Here is a 27,410-nt window from a genome sequence, read left to right as displayed (position 1 = left end):
TTTTGCTTAGACAGGCCTCCAACCACAATCTTCCCCACCTCTGTACCTCGAGTAGCTAAGATTACAGGCATGAGCCACCATGCCTGGCTAGCAAACATTTTCCATACTGTGTGCCCCATACAGGGACATACAGTAACCTTGGAGGACTTTGTGGTCTCTCTCAGAACTCTTCTGTTCTGTCATTGTAACATGAAAGCAGCCATCTATAATACATAAGTAAATTCAATGTGGCTGTTGGTTACAATAAGATTTCTCTATTTAAAAAAAAGTATTGGACTACTTCTGGTTCATAGTCCAATGTTCTCTAACCCTGCCTTATAAGGTGCTAATCTTTATGTGTGTGTGTGCCAATTATTGGGCTCAAACTCGGGGCCTGGGCACTGTTCCTGAGCTGCTTTGCTCAAGGTTAGCACTCTATCTCGTGAGTCACAGCACTAGTTCTGGCTTTTTCTGTTTATGTGGTACTGAGGAATTGAACCCAGGGTTTGTTTCATGCATGGTAGGCAATCACTCTACCACTAAGCCACATTCCCAGCCTAAAGTGTTAATCTTTTTTTTTTCAGTCATGGGGCTTGAACTCTGGGCCTGAGTGTCCCTGAGTCTTTTCAGCATAAGTCAAGTGCTCTACCACTTGAGCCACAGCACTACTCCCTAAAGTGCTAATCTTTTATTGAACTTTTACTGCTTATTTTTGAAAACCATACAGGATTATGAAAATAATTAGAGAGATGCGCCTAAAAGGCAAGCATTTTTTTGGTCTCAATGGTAAGCTCATGCTAAAATGTATACTATACAATAGGTAGAAAGTAACCCAGGACAAGCTATAAAATGCCCTAGTTTTTGGAATGAATGACTCAGAAAGTCCTGGGCATTTAGAGTTTCCCTTGTTCTCTATTCAAAAAACATTTCCAATATTTTTAACCTAGTATAACCACATGGCCTGTGATAAATGCCTACCGAGTTTAAATAAAAGAATAAAGCCTTAACTATTATGTAAAGTTAGAAGCTAAGTATATACATATTATATAAATATAAGAACATATCGGTGCATATGTGCAGATATATACACATACGCATACATAATCTTTTCAAATCATAATGAATTCAATGAATACAAGAAGAAAATCAGGTCTGATTTCTGTTGGTAAGACAGCTGATATGCATCTACTCAGATAATCGAATCTTCAAGATAAGCACCATATTACTATTCCTTACAATGAGATCAGTTCTTTCTGGTGACCCTCCACACCCTGTGTTTCATGCTTTGGAATGACAGAGTTTCCATATACTGTCCTTAAAGCCTGCCTTCATCTCATCTGTCTTAACTAAGATGCTTTACTAATCATGTATCTTTTCCCTCTGTTTGAACACTCTTAGAGAGTTCTTATTGTGCAGTTCTTATGGTGCAGCATCTAATTTGGGGTCTAGGGATTAATTTAAAACAGTGATTATTTTGAAGAATACACACACACACACACACACACACACACACACACACACACACACACACACACACACACACAACCAATACAGCATTATTGTCAAATTAAAAATACCCTTTTAGAGAGTGCACATGTAGCACATAGGCTTCTGGCTCCTCTGCCAGGAGCTGGGGCAAAGGCTGAAGTAGTGTCTGGCAGCAGTACATGCCACCTTGTGCAGTGCCAATGGGTGGTGAGGGCTGGTGGTGAGGCCTTGGGCAGGACTGGCTCAGGGCCAGTGTTGGATGCAATCCTTCAGTCGTTGACTCTCCTGACCTGGTTTGACATCCTGAGGTCAGATAACCTTCTCTGTATTTCCAGTGACCCATTTTGCTCCCCCAAATTTCAACACACTTGGATAAATTTTAGAAGCATTGATTTTTTTTCTATTTCTGCCTCATTAAAAAAAAATGATTTTCTTTTTCCTCATCTTTTCTCATCAATTCTAGCTTAGGAGGAGAATGAGACTCAAGGGGACATCTTCTAAATTCAAAACCACATGTGAACACCCAAGTCAGAGCACAGAAACAAAACTCGAAACTGGACACTGTCAGATGCTGGTGGCTCATGCCTAGCTACTCAGAAGGATGAGATCTGAGGATCGTGGTTCAAAGCCAGACTGGGCAGGTAAGTCTTATCTCCAATTAACCACCAGAAAACCAGAAGTGGTGCTGTGGCTCAAGCGGTAGACCACTAGCCTTGAGCTGAAGAGCTGAGGGACAGTGCCCAGGCCCAGCCCCCCACGACTGACAAAAACAAAATGAAAAGAAAAGAAGAAAAAAGAAACTGTACACTAGGCTGGGTGTGGGTGGCTCATGCCTATAATACTAGCTACTCCAGAAGTTGAGATCTGAGGATCATGGCTTACAAGCCAGGCAGAAAAGTCTGTGAGACTCTTATTTCCAATTAACCATTCAAAAATAGGAAATGAAGCTGTTGCTCAAAGTGGTAGAGTGCTAGCCTTGAACAAAATAGCTGAGGGAGAGTGCCCTGAATTTAAGATCCACAACTGACAAAAAGAGGGGGGAGGTCAAAGAAGAAAGGAAGGAGGGAGGGAGGGAGGGAAGGCAGGAAGGAAGGAAGGCAGGAAGGAAGGAAGGAAGGAAAAAAAGATGGAAGAAAAGGTCAGAAACTGGACAGTATAAGAGATATGTATTGGCAGGAAAAAGAAACCCGTAATAGGAAATCAGGAGCATAACTGTGTGGTTATGCTGAGAAACAAATTTTAGTCACAGCATTTGGGTACTTTCCTTCCCTTAGAATTCCAAGTAAGACATAAATGCTTCAGAATGACATTCGTATGCAACCACTATTTCAAGGAAGTACACGCACATCTGTGCAAGCTCCAGGAAAAGCAATACTTAGAACGGAGCAAGGCTAGTGGTATGGGACTGACATGTTCTAGAAAGCTCTTCCCTATCTACAGGAACATAGTTGAAAGGAAAGCAAAGGACCGAAGAGGCAATAAGAGGTTTTAGATGGCAAGAGACACTTGGAATAGGATGTGAGGGAAGACTTCACATTCTGTAACTTGTCTTCCCTTTCTTATCCTGGATGCCTAAAACTGTCTCAGAAAAGACACAAGACTGGGAGTGTGATTAGGAATAGTGCCCTTACTAAACATGTGAGGCCCCTTGGGTTCCATCTTTAGCATGACAAAGTAATCATAATAACCCTAGAGTATCTGAAGATGACTTTGAAATAATTTTTGAAAAATAAAAAGATGTTCAGGCAATGCTTGTGAAAGCACAAACAAATTGGGCTTTGGTGGCTCACATCTGTAATCCTAGTTACTCAGGAAGCTGAGATCTGAGGATCATGGTTCCAAGCCAGCCTGGGCAGGAAAGTCCAAAAGACAGAGCGCTAGCCTTGAGCAAAAAAGCTCAGAGATAGCACCCAGACCCTGAGTTCAAGCCCAAGGAACAGTACCAAAACAAACAATCACAAAACAAAAAAAGCAACTATTTGAAAAGAAAAACAAATGCTCAAAAGCAACAGAAACATTAGCTGGGCCTGGCATGGCAACATACATCTGAAATCCTACCACTTTAGATGCTGAGGTAGGAGGATGGTGAGTTTGAGGCTAACCTGAGTTATTAGTGAGACCCTGCCACCAAATACAACAACAACAGCAACAGCAAATTAAATAAACAAACAAAAAAGCCTATGGAGGAGCTGGCTCAGTGGTAGAGTGCTTGCCTAGCATGCATGCGGCCCTGGGTTCAATTCCTCAGTACCACATAAACAGAAAAGGCTGGAAGTGGCGCTGTGGCTCAAGTGGTAGAGTGCTAGTCTTAAGCTGAAATGCTTAGGGACAGCACCCAGGCCCAGAGTTCAAGCCCCACAACAGACAATAAATAAATAAATAAATAAAAGCCTATCGAGATAGGATCCAAGTTACTGCATAGTAGAATGACACTGGAAATACTATTTTCTAAGTCTGGCAAAATTTGGTATTTTTTTTATCTTATTTCATGTTAATTTATTAAAACATATAAATTCAGTTTGTAGAAAACTGGAGCAAGATTTTTTAAAAAATGAATAGAAGAGAAAATAGAAAAGCTAGAGGTGATTACAGCAACTTTATTAGTTTGCTCCTTTTATTCTTCTAAAATAACAGACTATGGTCAAGCTTTTCAACATTTTTGGACTTTGTTTTTCCTCTTTCAGGTAAGATTTGCTGTGCACCTACTGAAGACTGAAGAGGCGCAGCATTGCTTACATATAAATCACCCGGGGAAGATTGTTTTGGAAACAAAAACTCCAGGGCTTTACCTCCATCAATTGTAGCGTAGAAGTTCCGAGATTGGAGGGTCAGAGGCTGGATTTTCAGTGTTTAAAAGTTTCTGATGTCAATGTAGCCCCATCCTGGAATTTATGACTCTCTGCTAGGGGACTGTGCATGTTTGGGTTCTCCGAGAAACAAACCAAACACTAGTGCAGCATTACTCGTCTGAGAGATTTATTAGGGGAAACATTTATGAGGGGATGTGGGGCGGTAGTTGAGGGAGGTTGGCAGAGCTGTCAGACTGAGATGTGTGTCTGGCCCCAGGTGAGGAAGGAAAAGTCCTAGACTGAAGATTACACGGAAGGCGACCCTTAGACCATCCTATATGCATTCATCAAGGAGGATGGGGAGTCTCCAAGACAAAAAAAAATGAAATCACCTCCCAGAGGAGTCTCAAAGCTCCCAGAAGCAGACTTGCTTGTGTGGCGTGGCAGTGCTCAGTCATTGACAGAGACCAGCCCAGTGAGCCTTTCCTTGTGAAAGAATTTCTCATTTGTGAGTCTGCTAAAGCATTTTCATGGTAGCCATATGACGCAAGGCCTTCCACTCAAACAGTTTAGAATTCAATTTATCTTACAGAACTTAGAACTCAGGGTTACAATGGAATTAACAGTAGTCCAACCATTTCCCTAAGGTTAAATAGCATCCCTGCAATGTTGGGGGTACTTCTAAAGTTAGCATCTTTGGACCTTGGTAAGTAGGCGAGCTCACCTTTTGGGTGGGTCTAGTGGTTAAGAAAATGCTCAATCTTTTGTTGTGTGTAAATCCTATCTGTGATGGTTTTCAGATCCTCCGAAACAGGATTAGAAACAGAAACAATTGTGGACATTGTAGGTTAAATCTATTCATTTCTGGATCTGAGATGTAGCTCAGAGGTAGAACACTTGCCTACCATCTGTAGGGACCTAGGTTTGATCCCCAGCACTGCAAAGAAAAGGTTATATAACAGGCTCAGTCATGGTAACACATATCTGCAGTCCCAGCTACAAGTCTAAGAGTAGTGTGGGTAATGTAATGAGGCTCTTCTCAACAAAATTCAAAAAAGGAAAAAAAAATTCTTATTTCATAGTGAGAAATCAGATAGGCAGCTAAATGATCCAAGACAATATGCCCTTTTCACTAGCAGAACTAGAATCTAGCTTAACTGCTCTATGATTGGTTTATTATTTTTTTTCCAGTCGTGTGGCTTGAACTCTGGGCCTAAATGCTGTCTCCGAGCTCCTTTAGCTCAAGGCTAGTTGCTCTACCACTTGAGCCACAGTGCCACATCTGGTATTTTCTGTGATTAATTGTAGATAAGAGTCTCACAGACTCCTCTTCTGAACCATGATCCTCCTCAGATCTCAGCCTCCTGAGTAGCTAGGATTACAGGCATAAGCCACCAGTGCTGGGTTTAATTGGTTTAATTTTTAATCTTTAAGTTTCATGGAAAATAAACCATATTTATAAATTTATTATCATATAAAACAAGTTAATCTAAGATAGTCAATTTTATTTTTTAGTTTAGTTTATTTAGTTTTAAAAGTTCCCATAGCCTTTCTGAAGTTAGCAGATTTATGGACATTAGGTAAAGAAACTATAAGAGATATAAAACCAAAGAAGATTTCTATGTAAATAATGGTATTAATATTTAATAGGACCAAAAACAATGCTAAGTATATCCCCCTCAAATCTTTAAACTGTATTACAGATATTCATGTCATATCAAGTTTTGAGTATTTTTTCCAGAAGTTGTTTATTCACATTAACAAGTGCTTAGTTTTATAAAACATATTTCAATTTTAATTTTGAAAGGAAAAAAGCTCACCTACATTCCTATAATTTCAAAATTCAATAATTACAAAAAAAATTACAAAAAAAACTAAGCTAGAAATGACGACACTTTGGCACCACCTCGTGGTCACATATGAGAACAAGATGGTCCAAGCTGTGTATAATAAATCAGCCAGGAGTTCTCTGTTTACCGGTGTGTGTGTGTCAGATAACATTGATTTGATTGTAAAGGACTTTCCTGAAGTCTTTCTTCTGGTTTAAGATGCATTCCTATATGCATAGCCTCAGGAGGTTGAGGCAGAAGAATTTAAAGTTCATGGCCAGACCAGGTTACACAGTGTGTGTGTGTGTGTGTGTGTGTGTGTGTGTGCGTGTGTGTGTGTGTGTGTGTGTGTTGTGTGTTGTTATTCCCATCTTTCCTCCTTGATCGTCTTCAAAAAATATATTCTGAAATACTAATCACTCTAATAGGACCAACAAGTATTTATACATACATAGCTTGTTTTTTTTTTGTTTGTTTTTGTTTTTCTTTTTGTCGGTCGTTTGCTTGAACTCTGGCCTGGGCGCTGTCCCTCAGCTCTTCAGCTCAAGGCTAGCACTCTACCACTTGAGCCACAGCGCCACTTCCCATAGCTTGTTTTTTATCCTACTGAAATTTTATGTTCATGTTTTGTCCGGCTGCTGAAGCATCACACTTTCTAGGCTTTACTTCTACCTCATGGTCAGTCCTAACTGCTTCCAGTTTTGATAAACTTGGGAAGAAGGAATAGGCCCTTTAAAAGCGAGTAAGCTCATGCTGGATGGGAATGGCCAGAGAAACCTGTAACTTAGTAGGGCAGTCTGCTAATTTTAGGAAGCCCATTTTTCTTCTTAAAGGGAAGGTATAGGAGTTGCGCGGCCTTTCACAGAGACCTGGGGTTCTGTGAGGTCTTGGGGTTCATTTTGTTCTGTAGAGTACTTCTAGCTTTTAGAACACGGCTGGCCCACAGTAGACATTCAACAAATGTTTGTGGTAGGTGTGGATGAGTCAGTAATGAAGGTGATATTGGGCCCCATCTACCACTCATTTTATTTCCTTACTATACTCAAAACCCTAGTGAGGAGGGGTGATTTTTTTTATTGGTTGGTCCTGATAAAGCCCCTCAACTTTGACCTGAGTGGCTTCTTCATTCACATCATTCTGGTCTTTCTTCAAATGTCATCTTTCTCAGAGGCTTTTCTGTCCTTACCATCCAAAATAGTTACTACGACTGTTTCCCTGCCTGACACCATCATGTTCTTTACAACTGTGGTCTTCTATGTGCCAGGCATTCTTCTCAGAAAGAACCTTTGTGAGGTTCCTGTCTGCTGTTAGGATGCTTATAATCTTGAGAAGGGAGTTGACAAGAAGCACACAGCAAATGGTGGAAATTTCCCACAGAGGATCAGCACATGTAAAGGTTTGTTGTATAGGCAGAAGCTGGCCTCAGAGCAGGTCCCCATGCATGGTGAAGGGCTTAGATTTTTGTTCTTGGTGGGTTGAGAAACTGAAGGATGTTTTAGGGATAACAAGCATGTCAGGAACTTAAGAAATAATTGCAAACATAATGGGAAGGCAGTTGGTATCATATGCAAATTTGGACAAAAACAAGCAAGTGCTGGGTCAGACATGTTGGGCTATGTCCCAGAGGCTCACCCCAGTGTAGAAGGGACTCTGGACCACAGGTTGTGAACCTTGACAAGTGATTTAATGCTGAGTCTTGTACTTTCTAACCTCTCTAGCCCTCAGTTCCTGCTGGACAGGAACAATGCTCTTACCACCAGATAGAATTGTTGTTTTATTCAGGGTCTTTCCCACTACAGAATTAGGCACAGTTGTCAGGACTTTGCCTTGATTACTGCTGTATTCTAAGTACACTGCCCAGCAATAGTTGGTCCCGGTACAAATGCAGAGTGAATAGCTCACTAATGAATTTTTCACGTTCAACCACTGAGACTCAATCATTTATTTTATTGGAATGAAAAAATAGCCCTCAACTTTTATTTCCCAGTGTGGTTTTCTTAATTTCTTCTACCTCCTCAAACAATTAAAATGTTTACAATGCATTTTCTTATACTTTAAATGCATTATACTTTTTTTTTCTTCCAGTTATGGGACTTGAACTCTGGGCCTGGGCACTGTCCCTCAGGTCTTCAGTTCAAGGCAGTGCTCTACCACTTGAACCATAGCACCACTTCCGGTTTTCTGGTGGTTTACTGATGATAGTTTCACAGACTTTCCTGACAGGGCTGGCTTTGAACCATGATCCTTAGATCTCAGCCTCCTGAGTAGCTAGGATTACAGGCATGAGCCACCAGCACCCGGCTCCTAAATGTATTATACTTTTGTAATACTTTTTTTTTGCTGTGAATATTTCACTAATATTGCTGTATATACCTATTGTTATTTGAAATACAAAGAAACTCAGTAAGTACACAGTAGTATTTTTCAATGTGCTAGTGCAATTGAATGGAGAGTAACACTTTCATATTAGGTAGAAGGTGCCAACTTGAAAATAATTGAATATTAACTCACTGGTTCAACTTACTTTTATTAACTTTTTGATGCAAGACTTACAGAAGAAAACACTGTTGAAAAACACCATAAAACCTAAAAAGTAAAATGAACAAGAATGTATTAAAGCAACAAATTAAAAAAAAAAACAAATAGAAGTACAGTATGATAGGATATGGTACCTGAGACCCTCATTTCAAACCCCAGTACCACAAAAGTGCAACATGGTACTGATTGTGGAAATACATGATCTGAGTCTGTGAGGGTGTGGAGAACACCTATTCTGCTGAACGGTAGAAGGAATGTTTAATGATAGGAAGCCACCCATGACTATCAGTCCAGCCACATGATAAAAATAGTTCACATTGAAATCAGTAGCATTTTAGTACTGCTGAACTTTTAAGAATGGAAATGGCCTTCAGAGATCACCAAGGAGAGGTCTCCAAAGCACTGGAGCGATAGAAGGGTTCAGGGCAGCCTCAGACCCCTCCCTTTCCTGGCCCCTAGAACTAGTAGCTCTGGTCAATACATGCCAGGCTGTGGCTGAGGAGAGAGAAAAAAAATGCAAATCAGACAGGAAACCATTAACCTCTGGCAGAAACTCTAATCCAAGAAATTAGCAATTTATAATCAAGGGCTGGTGTGGCTCAAACAGAATGCCTGGCTAGCACATCGGAAGTGCTGAGTTCAAACCCCATGTGTCAAAAACAAAAACCATAACCAAAGTTTTAGTGAAATTTGTTTCTTTGATCAGAGTACAGAGAATTGTAAAATGTTCTTATGAATCTTGCCCTTTCTGTTTTCAAGCATAAAATTTGTTTGCTAGGCATCAAAATAAGAACCTGCTAATTTTAGTTACTTGAGTGTAATTATTTCCTCTTGCTAACAAGGTCTTGAAGTGGGATTTACCATACCAGGCAGCTTTCCAAGCCCTTTACTGATAGGCACTGGCATAACAACATACACCCTTATTACAGAGCAGAGTAGAAAACTGAAGAACAGGGAAGTCAGGTGACAGCAGCTCATAGTAATGGAGATCTGAGTAGCTGTGTGCTACTCTGTGCTGCCAATCACATGCATGCTACCTCTTTTGGAATAACAGAAGAGATTTGTTTTCTTTATTATAATTAAGCAATAATTTGTTTTCTTAATTATAATTAAGCAAAATATTGAGATTTGAAATTTAATTTTAGAAACCACTGTGGTTTTTAACCTATGTATTTTATACATAGCTAACAGAATGATGTCTTGTCAGTTTTTCAGATGCAAAGAATGACTTAACTTACATAACTATTTAAAATAAGCCTTCCAATCAGAACTTAGTTGCAAAATGATGCCATCAATTAAAAATGTATGACTTTATGCCCATTTTGTGTATTGTTGCAACTAATGAGATCATTTGTCAATATTTTAAATACCATATCCACATACAAGTTAATGTGACTTCTTGAAAATTAGTAAGTGATTGATTTTTCCCCCTTATTTATTAGTTCAACCTTTAAAGAAATGCTACTAGGGAAGGCTGGACAATAAAAACTGTGAAACCATATGGTTGGCAGAAGAAACAACAAACTGTAAGTTAGAAGATTCATAAACATACATTTATTCAGGAAATACAATTACTAGTCCTTCATATTTCAATTATTCATTCCATAAGATGAAATATTCACAACATGTATTCTTTTAATTTGATACCAAGTCATGCTGAACTTCTTTCCAGATTAGCCACAACCGTATCTTCAATTAAATGCTATCTGTTTTAATGGTATACAACACAAAAAAACTTTAGGACAATGATTAAAAACAAAACTAAACAAAGCAGAAACCAAACACAGGTGAATCCATGAGTCCTAAACAACAAGGCCACCACCGCCCTAGTATTATAGTAATAGATAACAGTGGCTATGTTAATACAGTACAGAATTGTCAATGGCAGTATTTACTTGCAATTTTTAACATGCTTTTTCAAATAGTAATCTAATTTTTATAAGTTTTAAAGGGAAACAGGTAGAAAGATGAGATGTTATAAATTTACATTTAAACTACTGGCAAATTCTATTACAAAAACAAAGAGGAATGCCAAGTGCCTTTTACTACTAAACAAACACTGAGAAATATAGTAGCCGAAAACTGAATTATCCTATTTTAACACCTGCAAACAGAATTTGGTATAAAGAAAAAACCTAGTGGTTCTCAAACTTAGATGTCCATTAGAATTACATGCAATGATATTTACAACAACAACAACAGTGATGCTGTTTTAGCTGGTCTTCAGGGCTAAGCTGCAACAAAGGTTGAGAACCACCTAGTCAACTCAAGAAATTTACACAAAAATGAAAGGAAAATTGGGGGAAAGAATCTTTTATATTTGTAAATTACAAGTCAAACACCTATAATATACGTACTATGTGCCACATTTTATTCACCAACCATTCACTGACAGGATGAAAATTCCCTTCACATCTTCACTATAATAGACCAGTATCATACATCTTTGACAGTGAATTTTTCTGTGGTCAAGATTTAAAATTCTGAGATATCTTATGAGAAATGCATTAACAAAAACACTGCTACTCATGCTCAACAATACCAAGCAAAACTACTATATTTGGCTCCTTTAAGCTATCCTTATTTTGAGAATTATAAATAGGTGCCAACCCACACAAAGAACAGATTGTGGATTACTGTAGGAGAAACAGAAAAGCTTACTCAACTTACTAAGTTTGAACACCAAAAAAGATTTAACTTGGCTGAAAGTTCTCAAACAGCTGAGAACACTGAAACAGGAAGCTATAATTTATAATGAAATGTTGATATGTCCTTAAAAGCCACTGCAGCTGTAGCTACACTAAAATAAGATTTCTTCGGGGTTTACTCACCCTGAAATGCAAGAATACAAGCATAACAATAATATTACTACTTTTATATGCACCAGTACCTCCCTTTAATATATAAAGCTCTACAACAAATATCTCTAATAATTTTACAATTAAATTAAAGTCCATAATTTGTCTATACTACTTTGGTCTCAATATTTTAAAAGCACAGCAATTCATTTTGAAAATACACAATTTAACATGATCTTATCAATAATGTCAAGCACATTTGGTAGGGGACTAAAGACACATTCAACCATGCAATCCAGTGTTCAATACCTACATGACAAATAACAATGCTGATTGACTTTTTGTTCTGAAAAAACAAAAAACAAAGACCACTGAAAACTGCAACACTCTTAAGCCTCACAATGCTCACAAACATGCAGAAAATGATTTACATTTCTATTCTTCCTGAAGGAATGTTACAAAATACTCACTTTAATAAAACAAAAGATTAATGTCATATTCCTGTGTATTTCAATAATAAAACAAAAGATTAATGTCATATTCCTGTGTATTTCAATCATCTTTTTAGCAACTGTCTTTTAAAAGTTTTTAAAAAGTACAAATGTTCCTATAAGTTGTGACTGCACATGTTTCAACTTTAAACTTCAGCTCTGAAGAACTCAGTCACAGTTATATACTAATAGCTGCCTTATAGTAAAATAGTGACATCCAGTGGACAAATGACATGAAGTATCTTCTTTAAATTGTAAACAAAGATACAATCTATATCCAATTAATTTAATACAGAGATCCTATTCATTTCATCAGATTCTTATACTATCTCCCCATAATTCCTATGCATCATATGTGTGTGTGTGTATGTGTGTGTGTATCTTTTTCTTCCTATTTCAAATCACTTCTTTCAGTTGAACTAGCAAGACTGCACAGCTCCTAGGGGAAGTGAAGGTTGACTTCTTCTTTCAGTTATTTCCCACCAACTAACTGGCTAATCTCTTAGGCATGGAAGGACCAAATTATGAAAAAGACATAAATGGAAATGGATAGCATTAAAACATTTCCAGAGGATGAAATCTATACCTGTCTTCCACTTGTAATTTTTGATGCACTGTTTAATAGCAAAAGGAAAAGATATTCTCAGTAATGCTAATAATCCTACCATATCTTCTTGCCTCGCTGCTTAAACCTTATGAAAGAATACACATTTTTGCAATGATTGTTTCAGTGTTTAAAAGCTCACTTGTATAAATCAGTATAAATGGACACTCATTATATATTAGCTTAAATAAAAGTAAAAAACTTCCAATATGTTGCATTATGGGTCTACCACTGATTTTATATATATTATGCATATGTCCAAAGTACAAAATGCAGCAGAGATGTTAACAATGACAGTGTAATGAACTGCTGAAGGTGAGGCTGTTATGTTTAATTTCTTGGAAAACTGTAAAGAAACTTCACAGATTAAAAAAAAAAAAAAATAGAGTAAGCAAAACAAAACAAAAAAGAATCAGAGAACTGTTATTTTTAAATAAGTAGCCAAAAGAAGGAAACCTTTTTCCTAAAAAAAGATTAAGAATGTAAAAGTACATTTTAATATTTAAAAAGCAGTCTTAAAAATCTATAACAATTTTATGACAAAATCTGCATTTGAAAAAGGCCTGTAGAAACAGCAGGGCAGAACTGCCCTTATACCTTTTACTTTTTCTTGTCAGAAAAAAGTGTATGCATCTCTGCAATCATAATGATGTTAAAATAGGCATTTATAAAATGGCAAGGATTTCACGGGAAGTGTTTTACAATAACTGGCATTTTAGCCATCAGTAGGTCACAAGCAAAACTTCTTTAGCTAAAGAGCAAAATGGAATATAAAGTTTTCAACCTAATTAGGTCTGTTGCCTGCGTTTGGCTGATCTCATTTTTTCGAAGCGTGACTCCATTTCTTCTAAGACTTTGGGTGTATACCGCACCACCAATTTAACCTTTCCTTGGGCTGCTTTCAGCAGTTCTACAGCTTTTTCATGATGTTCTCCTTCGACGCTCTGGAACACACATACACACACACACACACAGTTGGATTTTGTAATTAACTCAAAAGGAATAGATATTTTAAATACAATAAAGTAAAAGTTTTAAGGTTATAGAACACTCAAATTGTTTTATAATTTTCATTAGCAGGAAATTCTGTTATAACATATAATTATCATATCAATGTATATTTGTTATCTCACTATATCAGAAGTAAACCAAACAGGTGCCAGTCTATACAAGTAAAATGAGAGTAGATTCCTACTTTTATGTATTGCTTTAGCTATTAACAAGGGTTTGTCCATATCATACAAAAATCAAACTGAGCACTGCTACTTTACACTGAAAATAAACAACCACACTTAAAGTGCTTTAAAGGTCACTGGGCTGGGGATGTAGCTCAGTAATGGGAGTGCTTGTCTAGAACCCTGGTTCTGATTCTTCCACCACAAGAAAATTTAAGAAAAAAAAAATCATCACTGTACCAAACAGCACTGCAAGATTCATTCCAGATTTCTCAATTATGGTTTCTTGGTTTTTCCTTACCTTCTTTAACTCAAATGCACCCCCAAGTGGTCATAAGATACTACTACAAACAGAAATAAAATTCATCCTTACCACTCCATTGACAGAAAGGAGTTGATCTCCTCGTTTGAGGCCCCCATGTCTGTCAGCAATCCCACCAGGAATTATTCGAGATATATAGATTGGAGAATTTTGTTCTTTGCCTCCCATAATATTGAATCCCAAGCCCTCTTCAGTTTTTGGGAGCTCAACAACTCGAGGATGAGAATGTCCTTCACTGGCAGCAAAAGCAGCAACTGTAGCCTGAAAGAAAAATTCATATCACCTTAGTTCTTTTATGCTTTTCTAAAAGCTAGCCTCTTTCCCTCCATTTCTACTTCCATCTTTTTCTTAGGAGATGCAAAGCAAACACAGAGACTCATGTAAGTTAAGGATGGCATACTTACATCCTTACTTCTTAACTACTTTTGAAGTATGGATTTTAAACGGTCTGGCTAGTCTGAGCAACTAAGCTGATTTTTTTCTACACCCCCAGGTACCAGGAGATGAACTCAGGGCCTCTCACCTACTTGGCTTGCTTGCTTGTCTGGTGCTTTGCTTTTTTGGAGATGGGAGTCTTGAGGACTTCCCTGCCTTTCAACCTGAAATCCTCCAGATCTCAGCCTCCTGAGTTGTTAAGATTAAAGGCATGAGCCACTGGTATCCAGATAAGCAGATTTTTTTTTTAAGAGATTCAACTGAAAAGAATACCTTGGGACTGTGTAGGGTATAGTATTTTGAGGTTAATTTTAGCTTATTCAGTTCCAAGACCTTTTGTGAAGTTCTATGTGCACAAGGCTTGGCAGGCAGGCTTGCTGGGCAGATAAACACTTTATATTAAAGTGAAGAAACTCCTCTTGGTATGCCAGTAGCCCTGAGCTTCAGGGCCCCATAGCCTGAATCATTCAGGGGCCTTTGTACATGATACAACCTACCTACAACAGCACACATAAGAGGGGTCCTTTGCCTCTATGTACATTCTTTTGGCTGCTATACTTTATATACTATACATATCATAGACCAAATAACTAGCACATCAAGAAATAACAATATAAAAAAAATGAGTGGTACATAAAGCGAACACAAATGCTTCTGTTACTTTTGCTAAATACCTAGTTACTCTAAGGGGGAAAAAAACACACATGAAAGATGAAATATAGCCACCTCTCTTTAACACAGGTTGACAGTTTCTATTTCATTTTGCTTTTAAAGGGCCCATTTTGCATGACATACCAGGATGTAGCTACAAAAGAAAGAAGAAACAAAACTTGTTGAATAGCCACTATCTTTGAAGCACTGAAAAAGGCCTCGTTTTAGAAAGATGGAAGAAACAGGCTTACTGAAAAGCCAGTATCCTATTTTTAGTACCTAAGAAATGATACCTTATTTATCAAATGTTTATTATGAATCTAACATTGCATTTTCAAGTCTTTGAAATATGACAAATTCTCAATGTTGATAAAATGAGAAACTTTACCTTTGCGGTCGCATTGGCTCTCACTTCAGGACTGCTACTGATATCCACAGTCTCATAGACATGTTCATAAACCTGTAAAACATAAAGTTGTCATCTTATATTAAAACTTGGAGTATACCATATTTGAATTCTCTGTGAATTTAATGTGCTAGAACTAAATCTTTGTAAAATGCTTTTTTATTAGAAATTCCAAAGGAATTTTTCTTTTTGAGGGGAGTGTAGCTGGTGTTAAAATTTACATTCTTGAGCATGTTGTGCTTCTACCACTAAGTGACATCCCCAAACCTTAGAAATTCCCAAAATGAGAGGGACAAGTTCAAATGTTCTACAGTTTGTTTCTTAAGACATTTCTGAATCTAACTTTCAGAGTTTTATGTTAGCTAATTTTTAACTTAAATTTTTGGTAAATCTTTATTATGTTTACTTACCTCTCTCACAGCATTGCAGAACTCACTTTGAAGAACTCTTTGTAAAGCCTGAAGTTTCTGTGGTGGTACCTCTCCACTCCTTTGTAGTTTTTCCAACAATTCAATTGCTCTACAAATATCTAGAGTTAAACAAAGAGAAACTGATCATTTTCTCCAAGGATTCTCTAAATGCCTCTGAAACACTGTACTAATTCCCTAAGGACTAATCATAAGTAGAAAACAAAGGAGGAAAGGAATGCAGACTCTGAGCACACTGAATTTTACAGATTAGAAAAAAACCAACCTTGCAGAACTATTACTTGAAAAACAGAATCTTTAGGAGATGCAGGCAAACTGGATATAAAACCATTACATTTCAAGGAAAGAACTAAGGCTCAAATATAAGATACACGTGAATACACTTCCTCAGAAAAACTAGCAGTAATATTAAGAACTATTGAGTCAATAAAAATTTATGAAATCATCATATCAGCAACCAGAACACTGAATAGTATGAGCTTGTATACTAGTGATGTCACTGTTCATTTTTCCTAGAAAAACACAATACATATAGACATGTACTTTCAGTAACTCTTTTAAATGCTGTTATCAGCCAGGACACATTTAAATAGCACAAATGAATAAAAATGTAACAATCTGTTTTTGATATAGGATTAACACTGTGTTTTAATTTAGGCAAGCTCACTAAATACAAATGTAGCTGGAGTTGTGGCACAATGGTAGAGTGTCTTTCTATCAAGAGCAATCGGGAGTTCAAACTGCAGTAATAACAAAAACTTTCAATCTAGTCAAATTTGTCAATCCAGTCCTCATACTAGCTGCATGATCCTAGACAAGTTACTTAATTTTGCTGTTTCTCATTTTCTTTCAATGTAAAACCTTCCTCATAAGTAACTGGTGGTTGGGTGCTAGTGGCTCATGCATGTGATCTTAGCTACTACACAGGAGGCTGAGATCTGAGGATCATGGTTCAAATCCAGCCCCAGCAGGAAAAGTCCCTAAGACTCTTATCTCCAATTACCATCAGAAAACCAGAAGTGGCACTGTGGCTCAAAATGGTAGAGCTCTAGCCTTGAGCAAAAGCTCAGTGACAGTGCCTAGTCCCTGAGTTCAAGCCCCACAAAGGACAAAAAAAGAAGAAAAAAAAGAAGTAACTTGTGACTGAATGAAAAAAAAAATACGCAAACAGGGATCTAGCAAGCAAACGTGTTAAATTGATAATAATTAATCGTAAGAAATATTCAGGGGTCCTATATAGTTATACAAATATAATAAGCATTTTATACAACTGTGCGGAGTGTACTTGTTTTATGATTTAAGAAACTTTAGAAGATTCAGAGTCATGTTATAACAGTATTAAAGCCTATCTTTAATAGTTTTGATTTTGTTTTCTACAACCATTTCTGTACCCCAAAGGGCTAGAGTACTATCTTTCTATTCCTTTTTTTTTTTTGACTTATTTAATGGTATACTAAAGGACTGGGAAGTTTTCAGTATAGCATGAATAAGATTTCTTTGTTTGCAGATATACCTACAACTAAAAGAGGTAGTCTTCTTTTTTCCTTTTCTATTCTAAATAATAAAAGTTTAAACATGAGCTAGCCAAGTTTAGTGGAAACAAGGAGACCTTCTCTATTCTGATTTCCCAACATCAGAATGGCTGGTAAGTGGGAATTGCTCATTCACTTATTTTGACTTTCAAAATCATTGTAAGTAGGTTAGACAGGGCTGGAGATATAGCTTGGTAAGAGAGGGCTTGACCAGCATGTGTGAGGTCCTGGATTCAATACCCAGCAGAGGGAAAATCCAATTATCAAAGAATTTACTTTACAAAAGTAAAATACTAGCTGAGCATTTGTGTCTCATGCCTATAATCCTAGCTACTCAGGAGGCTGAGATCTGAGGATCACAGTTCAGAGCCAGTCCAGGCAGAAAAGTCCTCATGAGACTCTTATCTCTAATTAACCACTCAAAAACTGGAAGTGGTGCTGTGACTCAAGTGGTAATACACTAGCCTTGAGCACAAAAAGGCTCAGGGACAACGCCCAGGCACTGAGTTCAAGCCTATAACCGACACCTCCCCCCTTCTCACCCCTCCCCCTGCAAAAAAAAAGTAAAATACTAAACCTAAACTGCACCAAATACATGTTGAAATGTTGTGTTCCAGGGAGCTGTGTTTTGATGGATTGGAAGACACTCAGGAGCTTGATCATATGCACTCATTGTGAGTACTTGTTACTAGGCTGCTGGAACTCAAAGAATTAGACTTTCTGTAACCTGATTTTCTTATCCAGCTAAATCAAACCACTAGTAATTCCACAGAAAAAACTCCGTAAGAGCAAAAACATAAAGCCATGACTACCAAGATTTAATGCCAAAGTGTGGAGTTCCCAGACTATTACTTAAAAACTTATAGAAGAATGCTAACATAGGCAAAGCTTTCAAAGAAAAACACCAATGGGTTTGTTCCTATTTACACAGCATATCATCACTGTGTTCAAGTGGAAGATGTTACCTTTTTAAGCCTAATTCAATAACTTTTCCAGAGCAAATATTCCATGATAAAACCAAGCTTGAATGTTCTGGTGGGCTGGAGAGAAACAAGATCATTTATAAAAAGGACTTCCAGGTGGTGAATATTGTAATTAAGAGAACATCTGTTTATCAGAAAGGCAAGAGAGAAAAGAGGTTCTCTTAAGTACACGAACTCAAAAATATATTTCCTTGAGAGGTGGGAAGGGGTAACACTGATCAAGATGCACTGTACACATAAACTGACAGGTTAAATTGAAACTCCCTTGGACAATTATTTAAAGGTAATAAAACTTGAAATGTTTTTCCTTAAAAGGAGGATGTTAATGCTCAAAATATAATAGCAAATTTTAATACGCACCAAAGAATTTCAACATTTATCAACAGTACAAAATATTTAACTTGGTACTTCTTGACTATTACTATGTGTCAGAAGGATGCTTGAATTGTTTGAAATAAAGGAAATGCATAAGACTGAAACACTGAGCATCCCTAATCTGGTCAAGAGGGACAGCCAGGTGGGTACTTTCAGAGGCAGCTAGCTCTCTACACAGCAGAGGGGTTTTATTTTCCATGACAGTTTGCTCTAAGCGCAATTAAGCAATCATGGTTTGCAATTGTGAGGTTTAAAAAAAAAAAAGGAATTGCACCTACAAAGGACGTATAATCTACCAAATTCCACTTGGTTATGTAATCTGCTTCCCAAACTCAAAATCACAGCGGGGCTGCTTTTGACAGCACCCTCCCTCCCTTTTCTGAGAGAAGTCAGCCAGCGAGGAAATACCCCCAACTCAAAAGCAATTGAGACTGAGGTGAAAGTAACCAAGGAGTTTGCTTTTCAATGAAAAGGGGAGACGTGTGTGTGTGTGTAGAAACCTGTTGAAATGTGCCCTGAATACGGAAAGGGTGTGTAAGGAGTTTGCTTTTCAATGAAAAGGGGAGGGGTGTGTGTGTGTGTGTGTGTGTGTGTGTGTGTGAATACGGGAAGGGTGTGTAAGGAGTTTGCTTTTCAATGAAAAGGGGAGGGGTGTGTGTGTGTGTGTGTGTGTGTGTGTAGAAACCTGTTGACTTCAATGAAAAGGGGAGATGTGTGACCTGTTGAGATGTGCCCTGAATACGGGAAGAGTGTGTCTGCGGGCACAGGGGCTGCACGGGGCAGCGAGCGCCCGCGGGTGCAGGTGTGTGTCAGCGGGCGCACAGGGGAAGGGTGTGCCTGGGGCTGCAGGAGGCTCACGGGGACGGGCGCCGGCGGGCCGCATCAGAACCTGGGGAAGGCAGGGTGGTGCGTGCGTGGGCGCAGGCGCACACGGGGCACACGGGGTTGGGCGCACTGGGCGCTCGCGGTGCCCGCGCGTCCAGACGCACGGACGGCGCGCGCAGTCCGCACCGACCGGGTGTGCGGCGTCCGCTCCTCGGGGCCACAGGCCCCTGGACGAGGCTCCCGCCGCGCCCATCGCAGCAGGCCGCGGGCCCGCGGGCGTGCCCCGGCGGGAAGGGCGACGCGAGGCCGGAGGAGCCCGTGGGCATGGAGGAGGACTGGGCGCCAAGGACCGCAAGCGCCGCCGCCCACAGCGACCGCCCTCGCGAGGGACAGGAACAGGTTGGCTTCGCGACTCCTGCCTGCGTGTCTTCTCCTCCCCTGCAGCGTGTCCGCACTCCCTCGGCCCTCCCCTGGCACCCCGGTGTGGGAGATCGCTTCACTCACCCCGCTCCAGCCGTACCGGTTCCCCCAGCGCCGCCATCTTCTCCCTCAGCGATGCCGGACCCACCGGAAATGACGTTACGGGACTGCGTTGGGTGGGGCGGGGCCTAAGTGGGAACCGGAGGGGCCCGGACGGGCCAACTATCGCGAGAGCAGGGGAAGAGGGACGCTCGCGAGCCTCGTGGAGTTCAGAGCGGGCGCGACGCGCGTGGCCCCGTGGAGCGTGGCCGCGTCCAGCTTGGCCCTCGCGAGGGGGAGATCTACCGGATGCCTCGGCCTCCTGACTCTTGTTCCTTGTTTCCTGTCGGCCTCGGGCCTGGTCGCCCGGCAGGCTCCATGCAGGAAGGGTTCTAATCCCCACTTGACCTTTGACCCGTCGCAGACAGCCCTGTCACCGGATTGCCTTCTCTTAGCCTCCGTTTCCCGCTTTGTGTTAGGAGGAAAGGTCCTACCCGCCAAGTTCTTTAAACTAGTTATTATCCTTAGGAATGGGGAAGGGGCCTGTACTGGACTTTGAACTCTGGGTCAGGGTACTGTCCTTTAGCTTCTTTTTTGTTTTTTTCCACTCAAGGCTGGTGCTCTACCACTTGAACCACAGTTTTTCCAGCAATTTTTTTTGCCAGCTTTTTCATTGAAGATCAGAGGCTCATGGATTTTTCTGCCTGGGCTGACTTCAAAGCTTAAAAATCTCAGCTCCTTGACTATCTAAGATTATAAAGCACGAGCCATGAACGCCCAAGTGATACCTACTCTTTTGAATGGAGGAGCTAGGAGCTGATAGCAGGGAAAGCAACTACACTCCCCCGCCCCACAGTATGCACACATATATATGCTATGTATGTGCTTTATGGCATATGTGTGTAGCATGGGCATACGTTTGGTATAGGTGTATAGATGTATGCGTGTATGTATGGAGAATGTAGGGTTTTCCATACATTCTCAAAAGCTACTAGAAAACATGCTCCATCCAAATGAGGAAGTTAGCTGATCTAAAAAGCAAGAATATCCAATATAAATGAAATTAAGATGATTTCAGAATGAGTATTGCATTAGGTTTTTCTAGATTTATAACAAACAATGGATAAGCACACACAAGTTTGTTATGAAGGATTCACTCAGATGATTATGGGGCATTAGAAGTCTAGTGTTTATTGTCTTCAGTAACTACGATGGTATAATTTTAGTTCAAACCCAAAGATCTAAGAGACAAGTGAACCAGTAAGCTAAGTCCTAGTCCATGTTTGAAGACCTTGGAACCAGAAACAGGGAAGTCTGAGGGCAGAAGATAGATGTCCCAGATTAAGCAGAAAACAAATTCGGGTTCCTTCTTTGCCATTCTATTTAGGTCTTTAATAGGTAGATTGATGATGTTCCCCCCATTAGTGAGGGCTATCTTTTTTACCCAATTTGCTCTTCAGATGTTAATGTGTTGTAAAAACTTTGTCACTGACATCCAGAAACAGTATTTTCCAGCTATCTGAACATTCCTTAGCCCAGTTGTGTTGACACAAAATATTAAGCCAACACAATCATGAAGGGAAGCTGAGGATAAGAACTACACAGCTGGCATACAGAGAAACTCAGTCACACCGGAGTAGGTCAGAGGACTATGGAAGAAGTCATCAAGAAAATAAAATTCACTAATGAGATCAAAAGATGGATAACACATGTTTACCTTTTATTGATGTGTTTGGGGACGAGTTGGTGATAGGTATATAGAAAACCAAGTGACTGGGGGAGAAATTAAGCAATTATTAATCTTAAAAAATAGTTGTATACTGAAGGAAATAGAAAGATGCAAAGCAGATGCTGTCTTGTATCCTAAAAATAGAAGGATACAAGACAGATAAGGTACATACAACAAATCTATAGGAAGCAAGGAGGAGTGATAGGTGTCACTTTTTTATTATTTGTTTATAAACACCGTAACGTTATATAATTTTTAAAAAAGATACATTGTTTTTAGGGCGTACAATGTTTCTCTGTACAATTCAGGCTAGCCTCAAACTTGTGATCCTCCTGTTTGAGCCTCATAAGTGCTGGGATTATAGGTGTGTCAGCCAAAAAGATTCATTTTGATAAAGTGAAAAAGAAAATATCTATCAAAATATTAAATATTTGATATATTTTATTTTGAAATGTATATCAGCCTCATGTTACAGCTTACACATTGGTTACAGGTTTTACTAAACAGGCATGAGAATGTAACGCACAACACTAATAAAACACTCTCTGAATGTTTCAAAGCAATACTGTAAGGTCTGCTCCTGGATGGCTAGCAGACTCCACCCTCCTCGCAGCAAAGTCTCCACCCAGTACCTGCGTTACCTAGGCAACTGGCACACCTGGAAGAGGTCACATCTGCATCTGCTGAGGTCACATCTGAATTTGATGTGGCCACACCTATCTCCGCCCATACCCTAGATAAGGCCTAGCTTAGGCCCAGAGGTCCTCTCTCTGCTCTTTTCCAGCTTTCTCAGCTCTTCTCTTTCCCAGCTCCCTTCTCTTTCCTAGCTCTCTCTTTCCTACCTTTCCCAGATGCTCTCTTTTCTAGCTTTCTCTCTGTTCTAGCTCTTTTCTCCTTCTTTCCCAGCTCTCTCTCTTTCCCAGCTTTCCCAGCTCTCTTTCCCAGGCCTTTCCCTACCGCGTGGAAGACCAAGATGGCCTGGTGCCAGCCAGAACAATAAATAAACCTACCACTTACCTGAATACCACGTGCATGCTGCTGTTCTTACTCGGCTACCTCTTTTTTAAAAACCTAACAAATACAAGTTTGAAAGCTTAACCATTAGATGATAATTTTCATTTGTTAGCTTTATGAGCCTGAATTATTTGGTGTTTTACCTTTGTTGAACTGTGATTATCCCATGGGTTTGCCCTTTTTGATCAGCTACTCATCCTTGCCTGGTTCAAATCAACTGTGGCTGATGAAGTTGAGAAGATGGTGAACTTGCGCTTTGATAGACCTATGGGAGGCAGGAAGAACATCCCCTAATCTCTCATAGAGGACTAGGCATTGCAGGCAATTCACTTAGCATGTCTAGTATCATATATTGCACTTTTAGGGAAATGTTCCAAACTCCATAGGAATAGCCCCAATATTATGGTAAAAACAACAGACTAAATGTCAGGAGCTCTGGTTTGTAATATTGTGATAGTGTAATTTTGAGTATATCACTAATTACTGTAGACATGTTTCCTCATCTGCATATGAAAATTACTTGCTACATATTAGCATACATATTAATATAAACATGGTTCTTTAAATATAGATTCTATTGAATTTTATGGACTTTTTGGACATCAGATTCTTAGGGAAAAGGCTCTGGGAATCCACACTTTTTTTAATATTTAAAAAAATGTGCTAGAGATTGAACTCGGTTCTTTGTTCATGCTAAACACATTAGAACACATCTGTCACAAGAACCTGCAATTGAGGTTTAAAAGATTAGTTCTAGGGCCTTTTCAAAATAAAATTGTTTTCTTTATGAAATTGCAGATACAAATTGTTGAGAATTACCACCATTATATTGAAAGAAACAATTTTTTTCCGTTTTAAAATTAATCTTAAATTATTTGAGGTAATAAAATCTTTCTGAGAAGGATAAATATGATTCAAGTTAACTAACAATGAACTAAGCATTGTCCTCTACATAGAAAATAACAGAAATCTCTGATGTAAGGTCTCAAACCTTCCTCTGTAACTAATAAGTCCTATCAGAGTTGCGAGAGTCCTAGAGAGTACAATTGCTTCACTTTGCAGAAAATAGTGGAAAAGTCTTGGGTCTCAATGGAGGCAATTTTGAACTTGAATGAGAGAGAGCTACTTTTTTGCTTTCATTGCCTCTGCCAGATGATTAAATCACCTGACCTTCCAATCCAGAATTGTTCTTGCTGTGAAAGAGCTTCTTCCTATTACTTCCTGCCTTGGAGATGAAGGGGAACTTTAAAATTAGAATAGGAAGTTTGGGTCTACACAAATCTCAGTGAAAGCTAACTTATGCAAATTTAGGTTTTGTAAAGCAAATGAGAGTCCTAGGTAGAATGTCAGAGTATTTCTTAACCTAAGAAATTGCAAATACAGTGTACTGGGAGCATCATTAAAGAGAAAAAGGGCCTGGGTGAATAAGCTGGGGGAAGGAAATTGTCTAGGAAAGCTAAGAAAATGAAAATAATATAAGGACTCAAGAGGTGGTCCTAGTTAAAGGTTTTGCTTTTTTATTACCTTGAACCACGTAATAGAACCAGTAGACATTACTATATAAAGTTGATAATTATAACATATCACTGAAGAATAGACTCAAGTAAAGGAATCTATTCAGGCATTTGACAATCCAATTAAAGGCTCAGCCCCTCCCCTTCTCTCTCTCTCTCTCTCTCTCTCTCTCTCTCTCTCTCTCTCTCTCTCTCTCTTTCTCTCACTATCTCTCTCTCTCTCCCCCCCAACAGCTTCTATTATAGATATATAATATATATAATATGTATTATATATATATATATTCCTCAGGAAACTAGAAGTTGGGATAAATGGCTTCCTTATTTTAAACGTGTATGATTGCAAAATAGCCTTCATTTTAAAATGAACTAAACCATATGCAAAAAAAGCACTTCATCTAATTCAACGTAACATTAGGGGGAAATTTCTTCCAGAACACCTTTTAATGTTATCACACATCTCTGACCCAATACAAAGTCCTATCCTGCAGATCCAGAGATATAAAAGTAAATCCTGCTTCTTGTTAGGTTTAGTTTTAGCTTGTACTAAAGTCTTGGAAGTTGACTTCTTCTTCTTCTTTTTTTTAATGTCAGTTGTTTCATCATCACTCCATAGTACATGTAAGGCACAGATTGATATATTTTTCTGGCATCTTTCTGACGCACCCTTGCCCTAAATAAATCTGTTTGCCAGGATCTGGTCGCTTAAATTAGCCATCTCAAACTCTTGGTGCTGCCAACACAGGCGATTGTGCCAATGTTCTCAGCAGCTCCTGGCACATGAACCGTTGCCTTTCCTTTGGCTTTCTATGAGTACCTGGGGCCATCATACTTCCTTCACAAGATAGCAGCCTGGCGTATGTGTCCTGAGAAAGAAGTTTGGATTGGCTGGACTCACTCTGGTTCTCACTAGGGGGTTGTGTCCTTCACAGTGTATTTTCAGCCACACAATGTATTGTTCAGAATTTGTCGTGCACATACTTGCAGATTGGCAGAGCCACCTGCCAGGGACGAGAACCTTTTAAGTTGTTGTCAAACGTCATAAAATATGTTCCGTGATTAATTTTTGTGGGCACAGGCTGGTTTTTGCACAGAGTCCAAATCTTAGGATATGTCACAGTGACTAAATGGCACCGGCATGCTGAATGAATTTGGAATTTGTTTTGTCAAGTGTGGGAGCAGGCACACAGATGGGCTTTGATCCAGTGGTGCCGCTTGGAATTCTCATTATAGCAATGATGTCACTTGTCACGTGGAGTTGATGGTGGTACTGCCAAATTATGAAAAAAAAGCAAGGCAAATAAGAAAAGCCCACAGGCCACCAGAAAGGGCTTGATAGCACAAAGCTTTCACTATGAGCTGACTTTTGCTTAAAGGGCATAGCTATTCCTTCAGAACAGAAAAGAAAATTTCTAACTTTAAGATGGATCCATATTACTACATTACAGAGAAGATAAAGTAGAACTAATACTTTCTTAATTTTTAAATTAGACCATGAAAGAAAACTTTCAGTTGCAAGCAAGAACCATTTTCAATATCTAGCTAAGCCAAATGAAGTCATTTTGCCTTTGTAAGAAAAGCTGTGTCTACTCAAAACATCAAAAACCATGCTGGAATACGAAAAATATAAATAAAACCTCACAATGGTAATAATATACAGAATATCCCTCACTATGTCTAACAAAAAAATCCACAAGGCTTTAATAATGTATTCTGGATGCAGTTAAAGCAGTTTTTAGAGGGAAATTTATAGTAGTGACTGCCTATATTGAAAAAGAGGGAAGATCTCAAACTACCTGTTGTAAGATTCTTGAAAAAAGAACACATTATACCCAAACTAAATAGAAGGAATGAAACAGCAAAGGTTACAGCAGAAGTAAAATAAAATACAAACAACATAGAATAGGAAAAGAATAGAATAAAAATAAAAGCAATAGAGAGAACAAATTTTGATTTCTGTGATTTTGATTTCATTTAGCCTTATAGGAACAAAAAGGACCACAGGTAACACTATGAAAATCTCTCTCCTCTCTCCTATATCTCCTTCCCCCCTCTCTCTCTTTGTGCCAACTGTCCTATCTCTACACATAAATTCACAAACTATGCATTGTATCTAACCAAATTTGTTATGTGCATATGCACATATATTCATTCCAGAGGCTCACCATGTAAATTTAATACTGAACTTCTCAAGTATGACATAAACACTTGTATTTTTAAAGTATATATATATAGAGAGAGATAGAATGCATATATATACATATATATGTATATGTACATATATATATATATATATATATATAGCATGTAACAGGCATTAAAATATTCTTGCATTCTAATGAAACATTTATGTATTAGTTAAGATCCAGTAAACCTGAATATAATCAAGAAAACCCAAAAGATGTGTAGTTGAAGTGAGAAAAATTCAGAGGTAGGCAACTTGGAAAAAATATAGTAACTCTACAGAATCATTAAGAAGTCCAGTTTCTGTCATTTTGTACCACTATCCATAGTCAAATTTACTCATGGCCTGAGGAGTTCTAGTGATTGCTCAAGAGTTGTACAAAAGAAAATAGGAGAAAAGAATTGCAGAGGGCTGAAAACTGCCCTTCCTAGCTGAGTTGACATTCCCCCTGCCCACCCATCCCCATGCCTCCTCCCCCCACAACAGAGTTCCCTAGTGGACTTTGTTGAGACAGAGTTCACTATGTAGCTCAAGCTGGCCTGGAACTTGCTCTGTAACACAGAGTATCTTCTAGGCTCTTGATTCTCTTGTTGCAACTTCCCAAGTACCAGAATGATAGGCATATACCACCGTGCTGGCTGAGGGTTTACAACTTGTATGCACCCTTCTCACATGTTCCATGAATATTTTGACCTTCATCTCAGTATCCAGAACTTAGTTTCATGACTTCATCTACTACAAAGGAAGTGGGAAATAAATGCAGGTATTTGCTTATTTATTTAGGTGTTGGAGATTGGACTCAGATCTGATGCACACTAAGTATACACTCTATCACTGCCCCTCAAAGGGTTTATTTTGAAT

General features: G+C 38.8%; 1 protein-coding gene and 1 long non-coding RNA gene across 4 annotated transcripts in view; one reads left to right on the top strand and one right to left on the bottom strand.

Annotated features, from left to right (window-relative positions):
* Positions 1-4,891: 4,891 nt before the first annotated feature.
* LOC138834030 (uncharacterized) overlaps positions 4,892-27,410 on the top strand; it is a 56,787-nt gene continuing 34,268 nt past the window's right edge. The window contains exons 1-3 of one of the 3 annotated variants that reach the window (XR_011373988.1): positions 4,892-4,962; positions 10,066-10,149; positions 15,223-15,554. This is a non-coding gene — a long non-coding RNA (uncharacterized lncRNA). Of the gene's footprint in view, positions 4,963-10,065; positions 10,150-15,222; positions 15,555-18,082; positions 18,140-19,864; positions 20,048-27,410 lie in introns of those variants that run through there. The other 2 variants (XR_011373986.1, XR_011373987.1) reach the window with 2 other exon arrangements.
* Lin7c (lin-7 homolog C, crumbs cell polarity complex component) lies at positions 13,211-20,220 on the bottom strand. Its single transcript, XM_070032696.1, has 5 exons — positions 20,153-20,220; positions 15,916-16,034; positions 15,488-15,559; positions 14,065-14,274; positions 13,211-13,460 (listed from the first exon to the last, which is right to left on the bottom strand). Exons 1-5 carry the CDS (start codon positions 20,187-20,189, stop codon positions 13,305-13,307), a joined length of 594 nt encoding a protein of 197 aa, XP_069888797.1. The 5' UTR covers positions 20,190-20,220; the 3' UTR covers positions 13,211-13,304.

The sequence above is a fragment of the Dipodomys merriami genome, unplaced genomic scaffold, assembly GCF_024711535.1.
Source record: "Dipodomys merriami isolate MVZ:Mamm:240054 unplaced genomic scaffold, mDipMer1.0.p SCAF_21, whole genome shotgun sequence".
NCBI lineage: Eukaryota > Metazoa > Chordata > Mammalia > Rodentia > Heteromyidae > Dipodomys > Dipodomys merriami.
Note: the sequence above shows the minus strand (reverse complement) of the source record. Positions and strands in the feature narration are given on the sequence as shown.

What these genes read in the sequence shown, in the direction of transcription:
- Lin7c (XM_070032696.1), bottom strand. Translation starts at nt 20,189, where the DNA reads ATGGCGGCGCTGGGGGAACCGGTACGGCTGGAGCGGG. An exon ending in GAGCCAATGCGACCGCAAAG is followed by an intron (nt 14,275 to 15,487) that starts GTAAAGTTTCTC and finishes TTTTTCTTTCAG; the next exon opens with GCTACAGTTGCTGCTTTTGC. An exon ending in TCCTTTCTGTCAATGGAGTG is followed by an intron (nt 13,461 to 14,064) that starts GTAAGGATGAAT and finishes TGTGTGTTCCAG; the next exon opens with AGCGTCGAAGGAGAACATCA.